This window comes from Acomys russatus, chromosome 25, assembly GCF_903995435.1.
Source record: "Acomys russatus chromosome 25, mAcoRus1.1, whole genome shotgun sequence".
Classification (NCBI taxonomy): Eukaryota; Metazoa; Chordata; class Mammalia; order Rodentia; family Muridae; genus Acomys; species Acomys russatus.
In genome coordinates this window covers 35,969,546-35,991,079 of record NC_067161.1, presented here as the reverse complement: position 1 = coordinate 35,991,079, position 21,534 = coordinate 35,969,546, and the positions used below count along the sequence as shown (strand labels likewise).

General features: G+C 49.2%; 1 protein-coding gene across 2 annotated transcripts in view; it reads left to right on the top strand.

The window, feature by feature from the left end:
* The first annotated feature begins 8,932 nt into the window (after nucleotides 1-8,932).
* Anxa6 (annexin A6) overlaps nucleotides 8,933-21,534 on the top strand; it is a 55,751-nt gene continuing 43,149 nt past the window's right edge. For both annotated transcript variants that reach the window (XM_051168162.1, XM_051168161.1), the window contains exons 1-2: nucleotides 8,933-9,051; nucleotides 20,803-20,846. In XM_051168162.1, coding sequence (XP_051024119.1) covers nucleotides 20,829-20,846 — 18 coding nt within the window. In that variant the 5' untranslated portion in view covers nucleotides 8,933-9,051; nucleotides 20,803-20,828. The remainder of the gene's footprint in view (nucleotides 9,052-20,802; nucleotides 20,847-21,534) is intronic.

Sequence of the window (21,534 nt, the reverse complement as noted above, 5' to 3'; positions counted from 1 at the left end):
CGTACTTCCTCCAGCAAGGAAGAGGCCTAAAGGTTCCAATATCTTTTCAAACAGCGCCACCACCTGGGGAACATGGTTTCAAAACATGTGACTCTATTCGGGGGGGGGGGGGGGAACATATATTCAAACGATATTTATTGGTCAAGACATGACAATTGTCTTACATGCTATGTCTCATAGTTTCTTCAGTGTGGGACAGTGGTTCTCAACATGTGGGTCTCAGAGCCCTTTCGGGGGTGGGGGCGGGGAGTCACATCACATATCAGATATCCTGCATATCACGCATATCAGTTATTTACAGGACAACTCACGCCAATAGCAAAATTATAGTTATGAAGTAACAACAAAATAATTTTATGGTTGGGGTCACCACAACGTGAGAGATTGTTTTAAAGGGTCATGGCATTAAGACGTTTTGAACCACTGGTATTAGGTAGTTTTACATTCTAAGACCCACTAAAATTCTAATTGAAATATCTTGTCTAAAAGCCAGGTGTGGTGGCGCACGCCTATGAGCCCAGCACTCAGAGAAGCAGAGGCAGGTAGACCTCCGTGAGTTCAAGGCCAGCTTGGTCCGCACTGCAGAGCTCCTGAACGTGGCTTCTGAGGAACTAACACATAAGCGCTTGGTAACTCCAGAACAAGAGTGCACAACTGAAGAAGAGGCGAAAGGAAGGAAAACGAGGAACCACGAAGAAAATCACTAGCTGCGCGTGGCAGCCTGCGGCTTACCACTTTGGGAGGCTGAAGCAAGAAAATCATTGTGAGCAGGGTGTGGTGGCGCACGCCTTTAATCCCAGCACTCGGGAGGCAGAGGCAGGTGGATCACTGTGAGTTCGAGGCCAGCCTGGTCTACAAAGTGAGTCCAGGGCAGCCAAGGCTACACAGAGAAACCCTGTCTCGAAAAAGAAAAAAAAAAGAAAGGAAAAAAGGAAATCACTGTGAGTATCAGGCCAGCCTGAGCTATGTGGTAAGAATACAATTCTGTCTCAAGAGAAACAGCAGGGGAAGGAAATTCACACAGGGAAGGGCGCAGCAGATCCGTAGACCTCAGCCAGATGTCAAAAGTGTTGGAACCTGATGGATCTCAGGAGGCATGGCGTTGCATTTCTGTCATCTCAACAGTGGAGCCAGTTGTAGCTTGGCTTTTGGGTCACTTTATTGGGTTCTTTTTCCTTCCTCCCTATACCATCCCTATCCCTTCCAACCCTCCAACACTAGGTAGAAGAGAAAGAAGGTCAGAGGGGAGAGGGGTGTCGGTATCATTAGACTACTTCCTGCTGATTAGGGGTGTCAGCTTCCTTTGGGATCAGTTTGCTCTTCATCAGCAGAACATCTTCAACCAGCAACAGCATCAGGAACAGCAGGGGGCGCACTAGCCTTGAGCCTCTCCTGGCGCTCTGGTATTGATTAACCCTCTGCAGAGTTCCTGGAATTCCAAACGTAAACTGTCTTCAGCTGGCAAAAATCACGCACCTGCCAGAGCACGAGACAAATCAGCTGCTGTGGACAATCTGAAGCAGCCCCATATCCCACACCTCGGATTAAAACAAAAACATATTCCCTTCCAGGCATGGTGGCGCACGCCTTTAATCCCAGCTCTCAGGAGGCAGAGACAGGTGGATCGCTGTGAGTTTGAGGCCAGCCTGATCTACAAAAGCGAGTCCAGGATAGCCAGGACTGTTAAACAGAGTTTTAAGATTTATTTATTTATTTATTTTGTATACAATGTTGTATCTGCATGTACACCTGTATGCCAGAAGAGGGCACCAGATCTCATTATAGATGGCTGTGAGCCACCATGTGGTTGCTAGGAATTGAACTCAGGACCTTTGGAGGAGCAGGCAGTACTCTTAACCTCTGAACCATCTCTCCAGCCCCATAATTGGTTTTTTTAAGAAGCCAAAATTCTCACTACAGTCAGTAGAAGGAGAATGGAAAGTTAAGGTTGACCTGAACTACATAGTTGATACCCTACCTGGGGAAAAACAAAACAAAAGCAAAAACACAAAAAGAACAACAACAGAAACCCTTTTACAGGACTGGAAGATGACTCAGCAGTTAAGAGCACTGGCTGCTCTTGCAGAGGACCTAGGTTCCTTATTCCCAGGACCCACAGAGCAACTGGCAACCCCCCTCTTACTCCAAATCCAGGTGATTCAATGTCCTCTTCTGGTCTCCACAGGCACTGCATGCACATGGCGAACAGACATTCATTTATACAAAACAGGCATACACATAAAATAAAAATAAATCTGGGGGCTGGAGAGATGGCTCAGAGGTTAAGTGCACTGACTGTTCTTCCTGAGGTCCTGAGTTCAATGCCCAGCAACCACATGGTGGCTCACAACCATCTATAATGTGATCTGATGCCCTCTTCTGGCCTGCAGGTGTGCATGAAGACAGCACTGTATACATAATAAATAAATAAATAAATAAATAAATAAATAAATAAATCTGGGAGCTGGGTGTGGTGGCACATGCCTTTAATCCCAGCACTCAGGAGGCAGAAGCAAGTGGATCTCTGTGACTTCAAGGCCAGTCTGGTCTACAAAATGATTTCCAGGACAGGTCGGTCTGTTATACAGAGGAAACTTGTCTAAAAAAAAAAAAAAAATCTGGGAAAAGTGTGGAGACCTGGACCCCCAAAATACCAGCAACTCCCCTTAAAAGAGAGAAGTTCAGCCAGGCGTGGTGGCGCACGCCTTCAATCCCAGCACTCAGGAGGCAGAGGCAGGTGGATCGCTGTGACTCTGAGGCCAGCCTGGTCTACAAAGTGGGTCCAGGACAGCCAAGGCTACACAGAGAAACCCTGTCTCGAAAAACCAAAAAAGAGAGAGAGAGAGAGAGAGAGAGAGAGAGAGAGAGAAGTTCACAAAGCAATAGCTGCTTACATTAGCTCTATTACTTGTTTATTACTGTTAGGGGCATTTCACACCTACCCCAGCAGGTGGGTGGAGGCCAGAGAGTGACTCTAGGGAGTCGCTCCTCTCTTACTATGGAACCCTAGGATGATGCTCGGGTCACCAAGTTCGTGCAAGTAAAGATTATGCTCAGTGAAGCCATATCCGCAGCCCACTGAGCGCAAATGTCAGCAATGACTCTTCCTTAGGAGGACCCTCAGACAACTCCTCAGGAGTATCCCAGAAGGCATCATCATAGGAGGTGACAGCTCTTTACTGTCCTGAAGAACTTCCGGGTGAGATGTCATTTTCCCAGGCTGGCCCTGAACTGCTGATCCTTCTGCCTCCACTTCCGGAACGCTGGTATTACAGTGTGCGCCATCACACCTGGCAAAATGTTTTACAAACAATGTAGCCCAAGAGTGTTCATTAAGTCCATTTGTTCTGGGCCCACGCACTCACATTGCTTTCTGATGGCAGAGCAGCTGGAGGCCTGGTCTACAAGGCCCCTTCATAGCGTATGCCCTGTGCAGTTACCCCTCTATTACTACTGCTGCTACTGCTATTATTGTTGTTGTTATTGTTATTTGGAGACAGGATCTCTCTACGTACCTCTAGCTGACCTGCCACTCACTTCACTATGTAGGCTAAACTGGCCCTAAACTCATAGAGATCAGCTTGTGCCAGCATGCCCAGCTCAGATATAACATTTGGGAGTTTGGAAAGATGCTATTTTATTTGGAGTCAGGCTATCATTGCATAGTACTGGTTGACCTGGAACTCATGGAGATCTGCCCTTCTCTGCCTCCAGATTAAAAGCATGTGCCCATCTTTTAATTTTTTTTGGCATTTTAAAATTAGTTTTACATGCATGAGTGCTTTCCCCATGTGTATGTCTGTGCATGTCTATCTTATGATTGCCTGGTATTGGAGGAGGCCAGAAGAGGGCATCAAACCGCCTGGGACTGGAGTTACAGTGTGAGCTGCCATGTGGGTGCTGGGAATTGAATTCAGGTCCTCTTGAAGAGCTGCCAGAGCTCTTAACCCTCTAAGCCATCTCTCCAACCCCATATGCCATATTTTCATCACACCGTAATAGTTAATCTTCATTGTCACCTTGACCATGGAAACACGCCTGAGGGTGTATCTGTGAGCTTGTCCAAAAGGTTTAATGAAATGGGAACACCAACCCCCTGAAAGTGGGAGCAGCATCCCATGGCTGGAGCCCTGCACCAGATAAAAAGGAGAAAGCAAGGGGCTGGAGAGATAGCTCAGCGGATAAGAACACTGTCTGCTCTGCCTAGAGGTCCTGAATTCAATTCCTGGCAACCACGTGATGGCTCACAACCATCTATAATGTTATCTGATGCCCTCTTCTGGGATGCAGGTGTACATGCAAACAGAGCACTCATACATAAAATAAATAAATAGTTTTTAAAAAAGAAAAAGCAAGCATAGCACCAGTATTTCTCTCTCTGCATCCAGACTGAGTCCAGCTGCCTTACACTCCTGCTGCCTTACACTCCTCCCTGGCATGAGCTGCATCCGTTGTGAATGCAAACCCTTTCTCGTTACACATTGCTTCTTGTCAGGTATTTGGTCACAGTGATAAGAAAATAGCTAACATATTTTCCCCCAGACAGGGTTTCTCTGTGATAGCCTTGGCTATTCTGGACTCGCTTGGTAGACCAGGCTGGCCTCAAACTCCCAGAGATCTGCCTCCCTCTGCCTCTGGAGTGCTGGGATTAAGGACGTGTGCCACCACACCCTCCTAGATTCTTAACTCCTATGCAGGTCCTTAAAGGGGCCTTGAAGGCCTGTAGGATTCCTGGGGGCCACGACATTGCCTCGCCGCCATACAGCAGCTAGCCAGCAGGTGGCAGTATCTGTCCACTTCTCCAGGTAGTGCCGGACGATTCTCTTCCTATAACCAGCGTGTAAATTAAAGCCCACAACACAGAGTTCGGAAAATCCCCAATCTCGGTGCATTGTTCTGGTCTGAGTCATGCATTTCACCCTCTCCCAGACACACTCCTCTGGACTGGCCAGTCTGTGGAGGAAGGGGCCTGGGAGAATGCCGCCAACATGGTGCTATCTGGGCGCTTGCTTCCTTCCCGCGTTTGTCTCCATTGACCGGTGAGGCTGAGACACCTGCTTACTTACCGAGGGGGCTTCCTTTTTTATAACTAAAAAAAAAAAAAAAACACTGTTGCCCTCAAGTTTTCCCCGTAACTCAAATTGTTTTCTCAGGATTGATTCCAAGAAACAAAGGCAAAGCGTTCAGCCAAGGAATGGTAATGTTAATTAGACTTCATTCTTTTTTCTTTTCTTTCTTTTTTTTTTTTTCTTTTTTTGGTTTTTCAAGACAAGGTTTCTCTGTGTAGCCTTGATTATCCTAGACTCACTCTGTAGACCAGGCTGGCCTCGAACTCACAGCGGTCTCTTGCTCTGTGCCTCTGCTCCCAAATTAAGGCTTCAGCTTTGCACCTAAAGGAACCAGCTTTTTTTGTTTGTTTGTTTGTTTGTTTGGCTTTGTTTGGTTTGGTTTTTCGAGATAGGGTTTCTCTGTGTAGCCTTGCCTATCCTGGAACTCACTCTGTAGACCAACCAGGTTGGCCTTGAACTGGCAGAGCTCCACCTGCCTCTGCCTCCCGAGTGCTGGGATTAAAGGTGTGCGCCACCACACCCGGAAAACTTGGATATTTCAATTCTAAATATTATAAAATATGTATGTGACAGAACCCTATTTAATTAAACATGAAGGGATGTCGTTCAACAGGAAAGTGTTGCTTCCACACACAAGGCCCTGCCTTCATCTCCCAATGCTGTGAGGAAGAAGAGAGATTGTCACACAGCGAAGTCAGTTTCACGCCCAGTAAACACATTAGGGAACCCACACACTGGCATTCAAGTAAGTGTCCCCAGCTACTAATAGCATCTCAATCACCATAGCCAGAGAGTCAGAATGAGCTAAAGCCCCCAGCAGATGAACGGAAAGGCAAATTTCAGCAGACTCCAACATCAGACTATTATTCAGCCATAAAAGGAAGTATTGACACATGCCACAGTGGAGATGAACTAATGTTGTGGGGAATCCTCCAGAGAAGACTGCTCAGACATGGGTTTAAGCCAGTAGAAAGTCCTTATTAGCTGGCCGGTGACTACACTGGGTGTTTGGAATCCCAGTGAGGGATGAGCTTTTGTTTTTTGTTTTTGGTTTTTTGGTTTTTTGGTTTTTTGTTTTTCAAGACAGGGCTTCTCTGTGTAGCCTTGGCCATCCTGGACTCACTTTGTAGACCAGGCTGGCCTCAAACTCACAGCGATCAGCCTGCCTCTGCCTCCCAAGTGCTGGGATTAAAGGCGTGCGCCACCACACCCGGTGAGGGATGAGCTTTTAAGCACAAAAACCATGTCCTGGGTTGACATACTTCTGTTAACAAGAACAGTTAGCCAGGCGCAGAACTACAGAAGCCAAAAAGCAAGGTTAGCACATTTAGAGACTTTCCCGGAACTGTATGGACACTGATGGGTTAGGCCTTTGTTTTCCATCCCAAGGACTCTAGGCCCTCATGAGTAGATACCACCTCCATCTCTGCCTCCTGCTGGCCTCAACACCCAGGAGCCCTTCTGGTCCCCTGAGCACTGTGGCCCTTTTCCCACTGCTATTTCCTTGGCCTGGATTCTTCCAACAAGTGTCTGCTGGGTTCTGCTGACTTACCTCCTCCGAGTCTTTCTCAAACCTAATTTAGCTTTTGCTAAACACTCTACTAAGCACTACATCTGCCAGCTGACACACACCACCTGCTTTTCTCCTTTCTTTGTCCACAGTTTTTGTCCCTGCTCACATGCTGTCATGTTTGCTATGGTGTACCTATCTCCCATGGGCTGGAATGCAGACTCTGTGACAGCGGAAACCTTGGTTGGTTGATAAACCTTCTGCAATAGAGCCTGGCACATAGTAGGTGCTGAATAAATAAATAAAAATAAATATCCAACCAATGATATGTTGGGATTAGATACGACATTGTAATTGAAGGGTCTACAGGGGCGGCAGGATGGCTCAGCAGGTAAAAGAGCTTGCTCCCAAGCCTGAAGACCTGAGTTCTATTCCCAGGACCTGCATGAAGGAGGAGAGAACCAAGTCCTGCAAGTTATCCTCTGACTTCTATATGGATGCTATGACACTTGGGCTCAAAGGTGAGTGTATGCACACACAAATACATTCATTTAAAACAAGGGGGGGAATATACAACCTTGTGACTCATGGAAATGCCCAGTATATGACAGCGGTTATGATTGTGTGCAAGGAGACTACTGACTCCATTTTGGCAGGGCCAGCACTCTTCTGTCTTCTTCCTCCACCACCTCTCTCATTTTCTTATTCCTATTTATTTACTTAGTTGGTTTTCTGAGAGAGAGAGAGAGAGAGAGAGAGAGAGAGAGAGAGAGAGAGAGAGTGTGTGTCCTAGGCTGCCCTTGAACTTGCTATGTGGTTGAGGATGGCCTTGAACTTCTGATCCTTCTGAGCGCTGGAATTACAGGTGTGCGCCACTAAATCCAATTTGATGTGGCATTGGCAACTCAACCCAGGGCTTTGTGCATGTCAAACACTACAAAACCAGCCACAAAACCCAGCCCCGTTATTGCACGTCTGAGGCAGTCTCATGTAGCCCAGGCTGGCCTTGAAGGTGTATGTGGCGGAGGGTGACCTTGAACTCCTGATCCTCCTGCTTCAGCCTCTCAGGGCTGGGGTACGGGCTCTGCTGACGAGCTGTTTCCCCCGCTAAGCCTGCTCTTCTCAAAAGTTGTAGCTGTATAATTCCCGTTCCTCATTGTTGTTCTGAAGGTAGACTTCCCAACTTACCAGGTCCCATGTGTTTCCTCCACCTTGGCCCCAGGCTTCCCATAAAACAACCTAAACCTCCATCTATTGGAAGGTCCCAGGGGTGGGGCAGGGCAGCCAAGCCCACCTGCTCACTTTGCTCTAGCCTGCAACTCCATCAATAAATGTTCACTGGGTGAGATGAAAAGATGGAGGATAGGGACTCACTACTCTCTGAACTAGTGATGGATTCCGAGGATAGTGTGTGTGTGTGTGTGTGTGTGTGTGTGTGTGTGTGTGTGTGTGTGTGATATATCTTGGTTGTGAGCCTAGCCTTTAACAGCTGAGTCATCTCTCCAGCCCTTTTTTTTTTTAAACTTTCAACTTTAATTTTTTTTTTTTTTAAATCAGAGTTGGGCAGTATGTGCCAGACGAGGGCCTCAGGGATCAAAGCCAGTTTCGGCAGCAAGCACCTTTGCCTGCTGAGCCCCAGCTCGCTGGCCCCTGAAGATGCCCCTTTAAAGAAACTCAGAGAAGAGCCTGTCGGCAAACAACAGTTTGCTGTCTACTCTGTGGCCACCAAGCAGGGAGGGTCTTCTCTGTTAAAGCTAGACCGTCTGTTTCCTAAGGACTCTCAGAGATTGTGCAGCTTTTCCACACAGACCTGGACCACAGCTTCTGGTCTCCTTCTAGGTCCTTCTTCGACCAGAACTCACTCCCCAAGGGCAAGGGATCCCTCGGGAGCCACCTGTCCTGTCCAGCCGCACAATCTGCAAGCTGTGTGGCCCTGCCCAAGGTATTGTCTCCTCTGGCCTTTCCTTCCATGCAAAGCAGGTGAATGTGCTTGTGACCCGGTAAGGCAGGAAGGCGTGAAATCTGATCAGTGCGGTAAGGTCTGGCTTTTGGCAAGCCTCAAATTTCTCAACAACGCTTTGGTGAATGGCAAGAAATGTAGGAGAAAGTGTCCAGAACAGGACATTAAGGTGACTTCTAATTCTGGATGGCAGCGTGCCCTTTGCCTAGTCACCTTTCCTCCAGAGGCGCGAGAATTGTAGTCAGAACAGACCCAGGTAGGAAGTTTCGGGTTCCCGAAGGGCGCCCTCCCTGACACCCTTCCCCTGCAGCTGGTGACACCCAGACTCCAAAAGTGAAGCACCCGGGGTGGGGCGGGGCGGGGCGGAGCGGGGAGCGGGCAAACCGGATTGGCCCCTGAGCGCCACGTGTCCCCCACCACCGTGCGCCCAGCCTGCGCTGCGGCTGCTGCTGGGCTAACGGGCTTCGAGCTGCGTCTGTCTGTCCGCTCTGACCCAAGGCCTCCCCAGCGCGGTGAGTATGCAGAGTCGCTTCAGGGCACGGGGTCCAGTGCTGCAGGGACCAGGGACAAGCACCTGGCCAGGTCCCTGCTGGGGTGCGGCCACCCTAGGGTGTCCCAGTAGAGAATCCGAGGTGCAGGCGCGAGCTGACAGCGCCCCTGCGGGGGAGGGGAGCTGGTGGAGCCCGGGCCCCGCCAAGGGTGTGGTCCAAGGCAGTGGGGGGTGGGGGCGCCCAATCACCTTAACTAGTGGAAGAACTTGGGAAGACAAAGGGACGCGGATCTAGGGACCATGGGGAAGGGGGCTGCGAGTTCCCCAACTTGGAGAGCTCTAGAAATTGAACCGTCTGTTGCGCGCCAGACAGCTCGGCTCGTGGTGTGTGGTCCCGGAGAGAGGCTCTCTGCTGCCCACCGAGGTCTATCCCGAGGGTTCTGATGGACCAGCCCCCACTGCGCAGCTCACCTGTCTGGGTCAGGTCTGGTCTGGTCCGGTCTGGGAGCCAGGGAAGCTCTTAGCAGGATGCAGAGGCCCCGCTTTTTCTTCTACTTATTCTAAGTCAACCCGGAGCCTTCTCAATGCTCCAGGGCCTTAGATGCTTCTTACTGACCGCGAATTCATCTCACCACCAGCTTGAAGTATGGCCTTGAGCCAGTCGCTTTCCCTCTCTGAGCCTCCCTTTCCCAGGTGCTGATAACCCCTTCCTCTTTCTAGGTAAACAGTCCTATTGAAAGTGAGTTGGTTTGGCTGCTGGTTGGGGAGTCTTGAGTACAGGTTTGGGGCATGTAAAGCTCCTTTAAGATAGTGAATCTGTTCTTTGCTCCCTCCCTCCCTCCCTCCCTCCCTCTCTCCCTCCCCTTTCCTTTCCTTTTGTCTAAACTCTGGTGGGTCTTCCCAGACACTTCCAAATTTGGGCATATGGCTCCTGGATTTGTAAGGGTTCCTGGTGTCCCCCCAAGAATCTGCCCTCCTTTCCACCTCCTCTCCTAGTCAGATCACACCGTGAAGCTTCTGTCTTCGCCCTTAGACAGGATAGCCTGACTCCCCAGCCTTCTTGCCTCGTCTGCAATCACTTCAACCCCTGTACACCCGGATGTTCTGGCTTCAGGCCCTGAGCCCTGCCAGAAGACTCTGGGTAATCCTCTCCCATGTCCATGGGTTGCAGCTTGCCTGGGGCCCTTGGGTGGATCTCTTTTCTCTCTGGGCCCTTGTTCCCCACAGCAGTCTGCTGAGGTGGCTGCCACTTCCGGTGTGCACACCCCCCCCTCCACCCGCCAATTCAACTGTTCTCAGATTTGGGAGTTGGGTGTGGCTGGGCATGGAGGGGGGAGAAAGCCTTCATCCCCTTGCAGCTGTGACTGTCACTCACTATGTTCCTTTACTTCCTGTCCTTTGTCCATGGGTCTCTCTCTCTCTCTCTCTCTCTCTCTCTCTCTCTCTCTCTCTCTCTCTCTCTCTCTCTCTCTGTCTGTCTCTCTCTCTCTCTCTCTCTCTCTCTCTCTCTCTCTCTCTCTCCTGGGATACTGAACCTATTTGCTGTTTCTGGGCTTTGGATGCAGCTGCCGCAGAACAGAACATGAATTTGCCCTGAGAATGGAGATGCTAGGGTGAGGGAGGGCCAGGGAGGGAGGGACTGCAGCACTGGAGAGCTGCCAGAAACCATACATACATCTGCACTGCAGCTCCCAGAGGAGTCTGGACACCTGGCCCCACCTCGCCCCATCTCTACCCCTCCACCCACAAGCTGGGCATCTCCCCACCTTGATTCCTTCCTCCCTGGTAAGATGTGTTGGGCCTTTACTGTGCCATTTAGGCTCAAGGGGTGGCCTCCGGCACCTCTAGCCAGCTCCTTCAAGAGACTTCCTGGATATGGTCTCCACAGATTCCCCATATGGAGAATGGGAAATGAGGGTTGTATCCTAGCTTGCTGCTTCTTGGCTTAGAACCCAGCCTCTTCTATTTACATGCTGCATTCCATTTGTGTTTGGAATGCCTTCTCCTGGAGGCCTGGAAAGCTCCCACTGACACTGACCCCGCAGAGCTGCGTTGGCCCCTGGCTTCTTTGAGCCCAGATTCCCCTATCTGTAAAAGGACTGATCTCTTTTTCTGGTGCTGAGCCTGCAGATAGGAAAGTGCCTTGTAAACTGCAGGGTACTCTGTGTGGAGAAGCTAGGGCTGCTGTGGTAACCTCAGAAGGGTGTGGTGGTGCTCAGGAGGCTACCTGAGCCTCGAGTTCCTCTTTCTCAGGACTGGTGCCCTAAAGACATCTTTGTCACTGATGGAACCCTTCCAGCTGAGTAGACTTGGGGACCCCTTGCTTTGTTAGATGCTGGTGTCAAACCATTACAGAGATAGACAGTGTAGCCCTCAAATGTAAACTAGTAGCTAGAAACGTGTTCCTTCACACAGGGGAAGCCCTGGTTCTTCCCCAGGGAGGCATAAACTGTGCATCTGCAATTCCAGCACTCAGAGGTGCAGGCTGCAGGATCTGGAAATTCACAGTCCAGAGTCACCCTGAGCTATAATAGAAAGTTGGATACAGGAAGTCCCATCTAAGAAGAAAAATTAAGGATAGTTGTAAGCCCTAGCACAGCACTCCTGTGCACAAACTTTCTGTGCAAGGTCCTCCTATGAACACTCATCTTGCCTTCATTCTTCCTCGGTGTGGTAGCCCATGCCTTTGCCTTTAATTGCAGCACTTAGGAGGCAGAGGCAGAGGCTGTTGGATCTCTGTGAGTTTGATACCAGCCTGGTCCACTACAGAGAGACCCTGTCTTAAAAACAAACAAAAACTACTTAGTCTTTATTCTTTCTTTTTTTTTTTTTTTTTTTTTTTTTTTTAGTCTTTATTCTTTACACTTTGAGTATAACCATATGGGTTATTTTTAAAATATTTTTATTTACATGTATATATTTATTTGTGTATTTCCTTTTGTGCTGTGGTATGCATGTGGAGGTCAGAGCACATCTTGCGGAAGTTGATTTTCTCCTTCCATGTTGTGGGCCCTGGATGGAACTCAGGTCATCGGACCCCTCCCATGCTGAGCCACTTTGCAGCTGTTTTTACCTCCACTTTCCACATGAGTCAGGGTCTCTCTCTTTTTGTTTACCACTGGCCCTTGAGTTATCACGGATTCTCTTGTCTCTGTCTCCCATCTTGCAGTAGGATGGTAGGCTTGGCTACTGGGCAGGACTTTTACCTGGGTACTGGGGATTTGAACTCAGCCCCTTCGCAGCTTACCTACCACATAGATTCTAAATAACCTTGGGGCTTTGATCTCAGGATGCCTGGCCCCTGGGAGATGCTAGACCTATGGCCATTCACAAAGTGACCTCACATGGCATTCAAACCCAAGTCAGACCATTTCTGATCCTGGGGCAGCCAGATGAATGCCTGGGGCCCTGTCCAGCTGGAGATCAATGACTGTAGGTCAGGATTGGAAAAAAACTGCTCTCGAAGAAACCTGAGTGTCTGGGGGTGGGGGGTGGGGCAAGACAGGGGTGCTGTTTCTGCTGAGGATTGTAGCTGCTGGAGTCTGAGAGGAGAGCCGCCCGCGTGTCACACTTGGTGTCCCAGCACTTGGGAGGCAGAAGCAGGCGGATTGCTGTGAGTTCGAGGCCAGCCTGGTCTACAAAGTGAGTTTAGGACAGCCAAAGCTACACAGAGAAACCCTGTCTCAAAAAATAATAATAATAAAATAAAATAAATAAATAAAAGAAAGAAAGAAAGAAAGAAAAAGAAAAAGAAAGGGAGAAAGAATTTATCTTAGAGGGAGGGATGGAACCCAAGACTTGATACATGCTAGAGGAATAATCTACACTGAACTACGTACCCACCCTGAAAGGGAGTTTTGAAGACCACGGCCTTCAAGTATTATAGTAGACTTACCCCAGGAGGCACCAAAACTTTCTGGGGGAACAGAAAATATTTTTGAGACACGGTTTCATGTAGCCCAGGCTGGCCTTGGAATTGCTATGTAGCTGATGGTGAATTTGTAATCCTCCAGCCTCCACCTCCACGTGCTGGGATTACTTGTGTGTATGCACTCTCATACCTGGTTCATGGGGTGCTAAGGATCAAACCCAGGGCCTTGGGCATGCCAGGCAGGTACTCTGCCATCTGAGCTACGCCCCAACCTACCACAAGTACCTTTTCTATGGTGTTTTAACAGTGTTTTTGAAGGGTGGAGAAGTGAGCAGTGAAATGGCTTAGCAAGTAAAGGCTCTTGCCACCACGCCTCGTGACCTGAGTTCAAGCCCCAGGACCCATGTGATGGAAGGGAAGAATCAGCTCTCATAAGCTATGCCACAGCACATGTGTGCTCCCCTCCAAAAACAAACAAGCAAACAAACAAAAGGTAAAGCCAGGCACAGTGGCGCATGCCTGTAAGCAGAGGCCGGCCAGCCTGGTCTACAAAGTGAGTCCAGATCAGCCAAGGCTACACAGAGAAGCCCTGTCTGGGAGGGGAAACGTGGTAAAAAGTTTACCATAATCTGTACTCCTTCCTTTTTTCTCTGTAGCTGTTGGGCCAGAGTCCCCGGCACAGTCCCTCCCATTTTCTGTCCTAGCCCCAGCTCCCACCAGTGAGCCTAGGTTGCTCACAGCTCTTTGTTTTCTTTTCTCACGAGTCCCCAGTTAATCAGTAATTTTCTTTACGGACCAAGACAAGTTACTCAACTTCTCAGGTCATTTCCCCTCCGGCCACAGCACGGGAACAAAGCAGTTTGGGTCAGTGGTTCCACTCCCCACCCCCACCCCAACTTCTCAAAGCCTTTGTAACTGGAGTTTTATCATGTAAACCTGAGCTTCTGAAGCTCTCGCTAGCAAGGCTCAGCCTCCTGGTCCCAATAAGCCAGTTAGAGACCAGTAACAGTGGGGAAAATGTTAAAAGAACATTTATTCAATGTGACCAAGTTGGGACTGAGGGAGGCAGAGACCTCAAGCCCATTTTTTTTTTTTTTTTTAAGATTTTATTTATTATTTATACAGTACTCTGCCCCCATGTGTGCCTGCATGCCAGCAGAGGGCACCAGACCTCATTATAGATGGTTGTGAGCCACCATACGGTTGCTGGGAATTGAACTTAGGACCTTTGGAAGGACAGTGCTCTTAACCTCTGAGCCATCTCTCCATCCCAAGCCCATTTTTCAGGAAACTGACTTGAGCCTTAGGTCTGGAATAGATGAGGAACTAAGGCAAGAGATTTGCACAGTCAACCGGTTCTGGCCTGGTTCTGGTTCTGGTTCTTCTCAGTGGTTCTCAGAACCCCTTACCTCTGTCAATGCCATTGCTTTAGGAGCTCAGCCTGGTTCCTATTGGCTGGCTATTCCTGCCCCAAGGGCAGAGCTCGCCCTCGTGGACCAACTGTCCTCTTTTACAGGACCATCTTGTTCTTCAGGGATCTAAGGTGACGCCAGAGGAAAGGGTCAGGTCGGTGCTTAGCTCTGTACTTTCAGCCAGCGTAAAGGAGACAGGCAGACTCCAGATGAAGATGGAGATGCCAGGATTTCAGTTTAGATCTTAGATTTAGTTTCTTTGTGAGCAGAGTGAGGGGTTTGTGCTCTTGAGGAAAAGCATGCTTGAAGGATTGATTGGTTTCTTAGCCTCTCCATGCAACCTTTAGGAAGTGCCACTCTGGCTGGACGTAGAGGTTAACCTCTTCAGAGGGTTACAGCAGGCACAAAAGCTGATGCAGTGATGTCCCCAAAAGGGGCCAAGCCATGAATCACATGCAATAAAATAAAAATGATCCTTTGCTTAAGATTGTATTCTATTTATAATCAATGACTAGTCCGAACAGATATTAGTAACCAGCTCAAAATGGAATCAATAGCCACCTTTATATGGAAAGAAGCAAAACTTAGAGGCAAAACTGGTTTTTCCACCCGGGGGTGGGGAGGGGAGAGATGGTGGAATATACGAGTTATTAGAATTGCTATGCGTGAACAGTAGACACCTGCAACTTGCTGAGCTATAAAGAGCCCAAAGACAGAAAAACTAGAATCAGATAATCCTAAAAGGTTTTCTTTGAAGATAGATTCTTTTTTTCTTCCCCCACAGTGCACAAGAGGCCAGTGACCTCCAGTTACGCACGAGTGGCAAATCCTCAATGGCTGACCACAAGGCAGTCAAGGGAGGGGTAACGTGGGGTCTGTGGGCATTCCAAGGAGGGGAGATCTCCCTGGCTTCCCAGTTGAGGTAACAGCTGAATCTAGCAGAAACCAATCACTTTATTGGCTGCACTGGCCTTGAAACCTTATCAATCCCTCGTTGGCTTTTGGTCATTTGGGCGGGGTGGGGGGGGGGGGGAGGGCGGGGAGGTCCTCAGGTTGTTTTAATAAAGCTGGAATGGAGGAACACTGGTCTAAGTTCTAGAAGGCTGGATCGATAAATAACAGTGGAGGATATCCCTAGCTTAGGGAAGGAGGCTGGTTATGACCCTTCAAGCCCCACCTCTCCCTCCACACACAGATAGAGGGAGGACTGTCCCAAGATTTCGATCATTTAAAAATAGATTTTTTTTTTTCGAGACAGGGTTTCTCTATGTAGCCTTGACTATCCTGGACTTGCTTTGTAGACCAGGCTGGCCTTGAACTCACAGGGATCCACCTGCTTCTGCCTCCCCAGTACTGGGATTAAAGATGTGCACCACCACACCCCCTAAAAATAGATTTTATTATTAGTGCTCTGAGGGAGAGAAAGAGACAGACATGTGGAGGTCAGAGGATGACTTTGTGGAGTCTGTTTTCTCCTTCTATCCTTATGTGGTTCTAGAAATCGAACTCAAGTCAGCAGACTTGCATGAGAAACACTTTCTTTTCTTTTGGGGGGGGGGTGTTTTTATGTTTTTTTTCAAGACAGGATCTCTCTATGTTAGCCTTGGCTGTCCTGGAATCCCATTTGTAGACCAAGCTGGCCTCGAACTCACAGTGATCCTCCTGCCTCTGCCTCCTGAGTGCTGGGATTAAAGGCGTGCACCACCACACCATGCTCGTGGTAAGCACTTTCACCTATGAAACTTTCTTACTGGCTGGGTTTTGTTTTGTTTTGTTTTGAGACAGGGTCTTGCAGCATAGCCCTGGCTGTCCTGGAACTCACTCTGTACCCCAGGCTGGCCTTGAACATACAAAGATCCACCTGCCTCTGCCTCCCCAGTTCTGGGATTAAAGGTGTGCACCGATGCTCCTGGTTCTACCTGACAGTTTTAACTATTTTTATCTTTGAAACGAATTGAAATTTTACAGTTTAGGAGGGGGGGAAAAACATAACCATGAGCTTATTTGCACATGCATTAATATGTATAGGCACTACTGCTGGGCACTCAAAGAGAAGCCAGGGAGCTGTTGGGGGTACACACCTATAATCCTAGCACACAGGAGGCTGAGGAAAGTTCAGACCAGCCTGGACTATATAATAAGGTTCTGTCTCAAAACAACAAAAATCACAAAAGTGGGGCATGATGGTGGAGCCCTCCAGTGAGGTAAATAAAGGGGGGTGTGTGGGGGAAGAAGTGGCCCAGGCTTACAATGCAGATGAAGTCTCAGGTCAGGGGTGCCCTGCAGCTATTTCTATCTGGGCCAATCAGACCTCTAGTGTTCTCCTGTAGATAAGATCTTTCTACACACACACACACACACACACACACACACACACACACACATACACACACACACAGGGGGGAGCATAGAAATACCTCTGCCTGTACCAGATGTGGGCAGAAGTGAACAGCTTCCTACAAAACAGCCCCTTGGAGCCTGTGTTCTAGCTGCAGAAGTCTGCAGCTCCCTCTGAATGCCAACTTGACATACACCACAGAAACATATTTGGTTGGCTGTGGGTGTGGCTCAGTTGGTAGGTGGCTTGCTAGCACGCTGCAAGCTGGCCCTGGGTTCAGTCTCCCGCACTGTAGACACTGGGTACGGTTTGCACACACGTAATCCCAGCCCTTGGAAGGTGGAAGCCTGAAGGTCAGATCATCTGAAGACACATAAGTTCAAGGCTAGCCTGGCATACAAGAGACCCTGTCTCAATAAAAAACAAAACAAAATAGACCTAAAAAAAAACAAAACAAAACAAAACAAAAAAACAAGCAATCTGAAGCCAGAGAAAAGGCTCAGTGGTTAAGAGCACTTACAACTCTTCCAGAGGTTTCTCCAAGCTTGGTTCGTAGCACCCAGACCGTTTGGCTCACAACTTTCATAACTCCAGCCCTTAGGACAGTGGTTCTCAACCTGTGAGTTGTGATCCCTTTTGGGAGGCGGGGGGTGTCAACTAACCCTTTCACAGGAGTTACCTAAGACCATTGGAAAACACAGATATTTACATTACAGTTCATAACAGCAGCAAAATTACAGTTCTGAAGTAGCAGTGAGAATAATTTTATGGCTGAGGATCACCACCAACATGAGGAACTGCATTAAAGGGTCGCAGCGTTAGGAAGGTTGAGAACCACTGTGCGAGGGAGATCCAACCTCTCGTCTGATCCCCATACATGCTTGCTCATTCATCTGGGTAAACACATACACATCAGCATAAACAAGAGGAAACATTTTAAGTTACCGTTGCAGGCCTGGAGAGGCAGCTCAGTGCTTAAGAGCACTGGTTGCTCTCGCAGGGGACACAGCATCCACATGGTGACCCACAACCATCTGTAACTCCAATTTCAGGGATCTGATGCTCTCTTCTGACCTCTGTAAGCACAGACCCACATGTGATGCACGTACATACTGCAGGCAAAATGTTCATAAAATAAAGAAACCTAAAATAAAATTTTAATTACTTTCAGGTGGGCTATTTTAGACTCCCACAAAACGGGTGGCTTTTGCCTATAATCTTGCAATATCCTAACTTACAGTTTTCCTGTTTCTGAGATAAACTGAGGCAGAGAGAAGTGACACAACTGGCTCAAAGTCCTGAAGTGGGCATTTGCAGTGGCAGGATCCGAACCTGGTGGTATTGACTTCAATGGCCATGTAAAACTCATCCCAATAGGAATGACCATTTGCTTTATTTTTCCCCCTCTGTGTGCCAGACAGTCTTACTAAGCATTTTTATATGCTGTTTCATAGTTCACATTGGAATTCCAATATGTCTTTACAGATGTGCAAACTAAGATTCGGTTTAAACAGCTTGCATAAGTCAGAGCACAGAGGACACTGTGGCCCTGGCCACTCACTAGGACTCTGCCCCAACAGAAGACCACAATAGTCATAAGCTACAGGGCAAGGCAGCAGTGATGATGGCCACTCAGGAAAAAGCCATCCAGATCACTGCCCAAAGGGAAGGGGTCCTTGGAATGAGTCAATTGCTTGGGAGCTCAGATCAAAAGAGACTTAGGCCTCTGAGGAGAGAGAAGCCATTTTTATCAATCTCAAGAACCTAATTCAGGTAAGTTGGTAAAACTTAGAGACTAAGGGAGGCCTGAGGAGCCCTGAGATCTGCCAGTCAGTGAAACACAGGAGATGGCAACTGTGTATTGACTTCATTTCACTAAAGCCCAGAGAACCCAGGCAACCCAGCAGGAATCACATAAGCTGGGTCTTTCCCCAGCTGTGTGGAAGCCTGCTGTGACCTGGGACTTCCAGGAAGGGCTGTTGGCTGAGTCCTAGCCATTTAGAGAGAGGTTTGGAAGACAGATGGTCAGGCTTTACCTGGGATTGTGGGCCACTGGCTGTGCAGGCAGCCTGAGGCTCTGTGGTGTGTAGGCTGTTACAGGAGGGCCCCAGTGCTCAGACAGCTAACCTCTGTGCTTCAGCCTTGAGGTTTCCCTTTGAAAAGGACCCCGTTGACCCTCTGAACTGCAATCTGAACACTTAAATTATCAAAGAAACTCACTTTCTGCGTGCACAGGAGGCAGGCTCCCAACAGGCACACAGAAACTACCCTTGGAGTTTTCCCCCAAAGGCATGGCAGGGGCCCCTCCTTGGAGCGAGCTCTCTGTGGAAAGGGGCTCTTGTCCAGATGGGCCTGGGCGCCAGCCAGCTGCTGAAGTTTCCAGCAACAGGGCCAAAGGAAAGTAAAGTACCTCAGCCTTCCAGTGACAAGTCTCAGCCTTCCCTCCCCCATGTCAACTTACTTTCTGGACCTCATTCATTCCCTGGGTCGCTGGCTGTTTTGGGGCTCCCTTTACCTGCCACTGCCCCTTGAGCCTCCAGGCTTGAGGAAACCCCAGAGCTGGTTCTGGGCCGGATCCTAGATGTCACACCTTCCCAAGTGAGGTTTCCATTTCCTGCTGAGAGCTGCACTTTTATACCAAGGGGCCCCTAGTTGCTGGGGCAACAGCAGGGTTTCCTGCAGCTGAGCCTGTGATTGCAGGCAGATCTGCCTGAGGTCCTCCACCCCTGGCGTCATCAGATGACTGCCCCTTGCTGACTTTAGGAAGACGGTACTTCCACAGTGGTGATGACAGAGAGGCAAACTGACAACTTCCCTCCACTGCAACAGATACCACCCCCACTGATATTTCTTCTCTGTGCTTGAAGTAACCCAGCTCCCATCCCCCAGCAGCACTGCCAGGCAGTTTGTGCTTAGCACAACCCTGCACTCAAAGGAGCACATAACTAACAAGTGGTAGGAGAGGGTTCTCCTATGGGGGATGTGTAGGGCTGGAGAGTACTGACTGTAGGTCTCTGTGGTTCCACATTCTCTCCTAGTTTATTCCTTGCAAGTAAGTTATTTTTACTCTTACTCAGCAGTGTGGAGCTGTTTTAAGCTTGCACCAGCCATTTCTGGTGGAATACTGTGGTCCTGATTGCTTAACTTGCATCTCCTGCCTTTCTGCTGAGTGCTCGTCATCTCAGCTCAGCTCTGCACCCACCTCCATCCTCCTTCTCATTTATTTATAGGTAACATACCTGTGTCCCTTTCTCCCTCATTGTAGGTCTTGTCCCTGACCCCTCCAGCTCATGGCCCTAACCCAGTTTCAATACGATATTTCATCCCTCTTGTTTAAATCCTCCACAATGGGGATGGCCTTGTTCCATCAGAATAAAGTCCTGGGGACCACGGTGGCCTCAGGCACTGGCTTGGCTATCATGTCACTGTCCTTCTGTCTGCCCCCACCTCAGTCAGAGGGAGCTCTCTGTTGCCTCTTACCTGGGCATCCGTGTGAGACCTCTGACTGGCCCCCCAGGGTTCCGTCCTGTTACCTCTTGTCCTGCACGTGTTTTTTCCTCCATATGCTTATTGCAATCCTCAGGGTGTGCATTCATTACTGGGACCTGTGAACATGGGACTGTCCAGTCTTGCATAGGTCCAGCTGTGGTCTCATGGTGCAGAGCATTGCTGGCTGGCGCAGACGGTGGATGGGTGCAACAGACCCAAGCTGAGATGATGTCCTTAGGGAGACACCCGGGAATTCCTGCTTCTTCCCATCTGCATGCCAGGGAGGCCCGGTTGGGAAGCCATTCTCGGTGGCTTGGAAAGAGGGCACAGAGCGCAGGCACACACGGGGGCTCTGGAGTCTGGAGGCCTACATGGTTTGATGTGGATCAGATGTGGTACCCACCCATGGTCTCCCTTCTCTTATGAAGGGCACCTGCTGCCTGTAAGGAGTGCTGAAAGGATTAAGGGAGAGAACCGGCGCACTGCACTGCCTGGCTCAGTGCTAGGTCATGTCCAGCCTTCCTTCTCCTCCAGGCCCCTTCCCCACCCTGCTGTGACTGACCATGCACTATCTATCCCAACCACTTTCAACTGAGGGGCAAAGAAGGAAGAGCTACAGAGAGTACTGGGAACATCTCTTAAATTCTCTTTCTCTTTCCACAGTGGTTTCTGCTGCAGAACCTGAGACCATGGCCAAAATAGCACAGGTAAGGGTCTCTCCTCCTCCTCAAGGCCCTGCCCTTGGGCCTGGGAACCCCAGCATCAGTAGGCCAGAATAACCCCAGGTACCTTCAGCTAACTGAGGTACCTTGAGATAACCCTTTGTACCCTGAGATAACCCCTGATGCCTTAAGGTAATCTTAGATACCAACCCCTGGCACCTTCAGCCCAAAAGGAGCAGAGGCGACTCTAAATTCATAGCTCTTTATAACCAAGACACCAATGATGATAACACAATATCCGAAGTACAGAAGGACATGAGTTTGGATGGTAGAGGGAAGATTCTGTTTCTATGGGCAGCATTTTCTAAATTGCGCCTTCGTTCCTGCGAGCGTCTTTGTTGCCTAGCACGGGCATCACGCACCTCCAGGCTTCCATTCCTCCGTCTTCGTAGTCCAGGATACAATAGCGTAACTGACTCTAATGGCTCCAGGTTTTATCCTCCTTGGCTACACCTAGTGACATGGCCCAGAACTACTAGCCCCAGGAAGGGGAATGGGCAACTAGCCGGGCACTCAATCGTAATGAAGGTTGCTTACGCCCGGGAGAGGTGTGCCCCATGTCATACCCATTGGGGTTAAGTTTTCCTGGCCAGGAAGACTCTAACCCAAGTCTGACCACTGGGGCAAATGGAGCAATCTCTCCTCTGGGGCGAAGTTTAGCATGAGGGGTCCC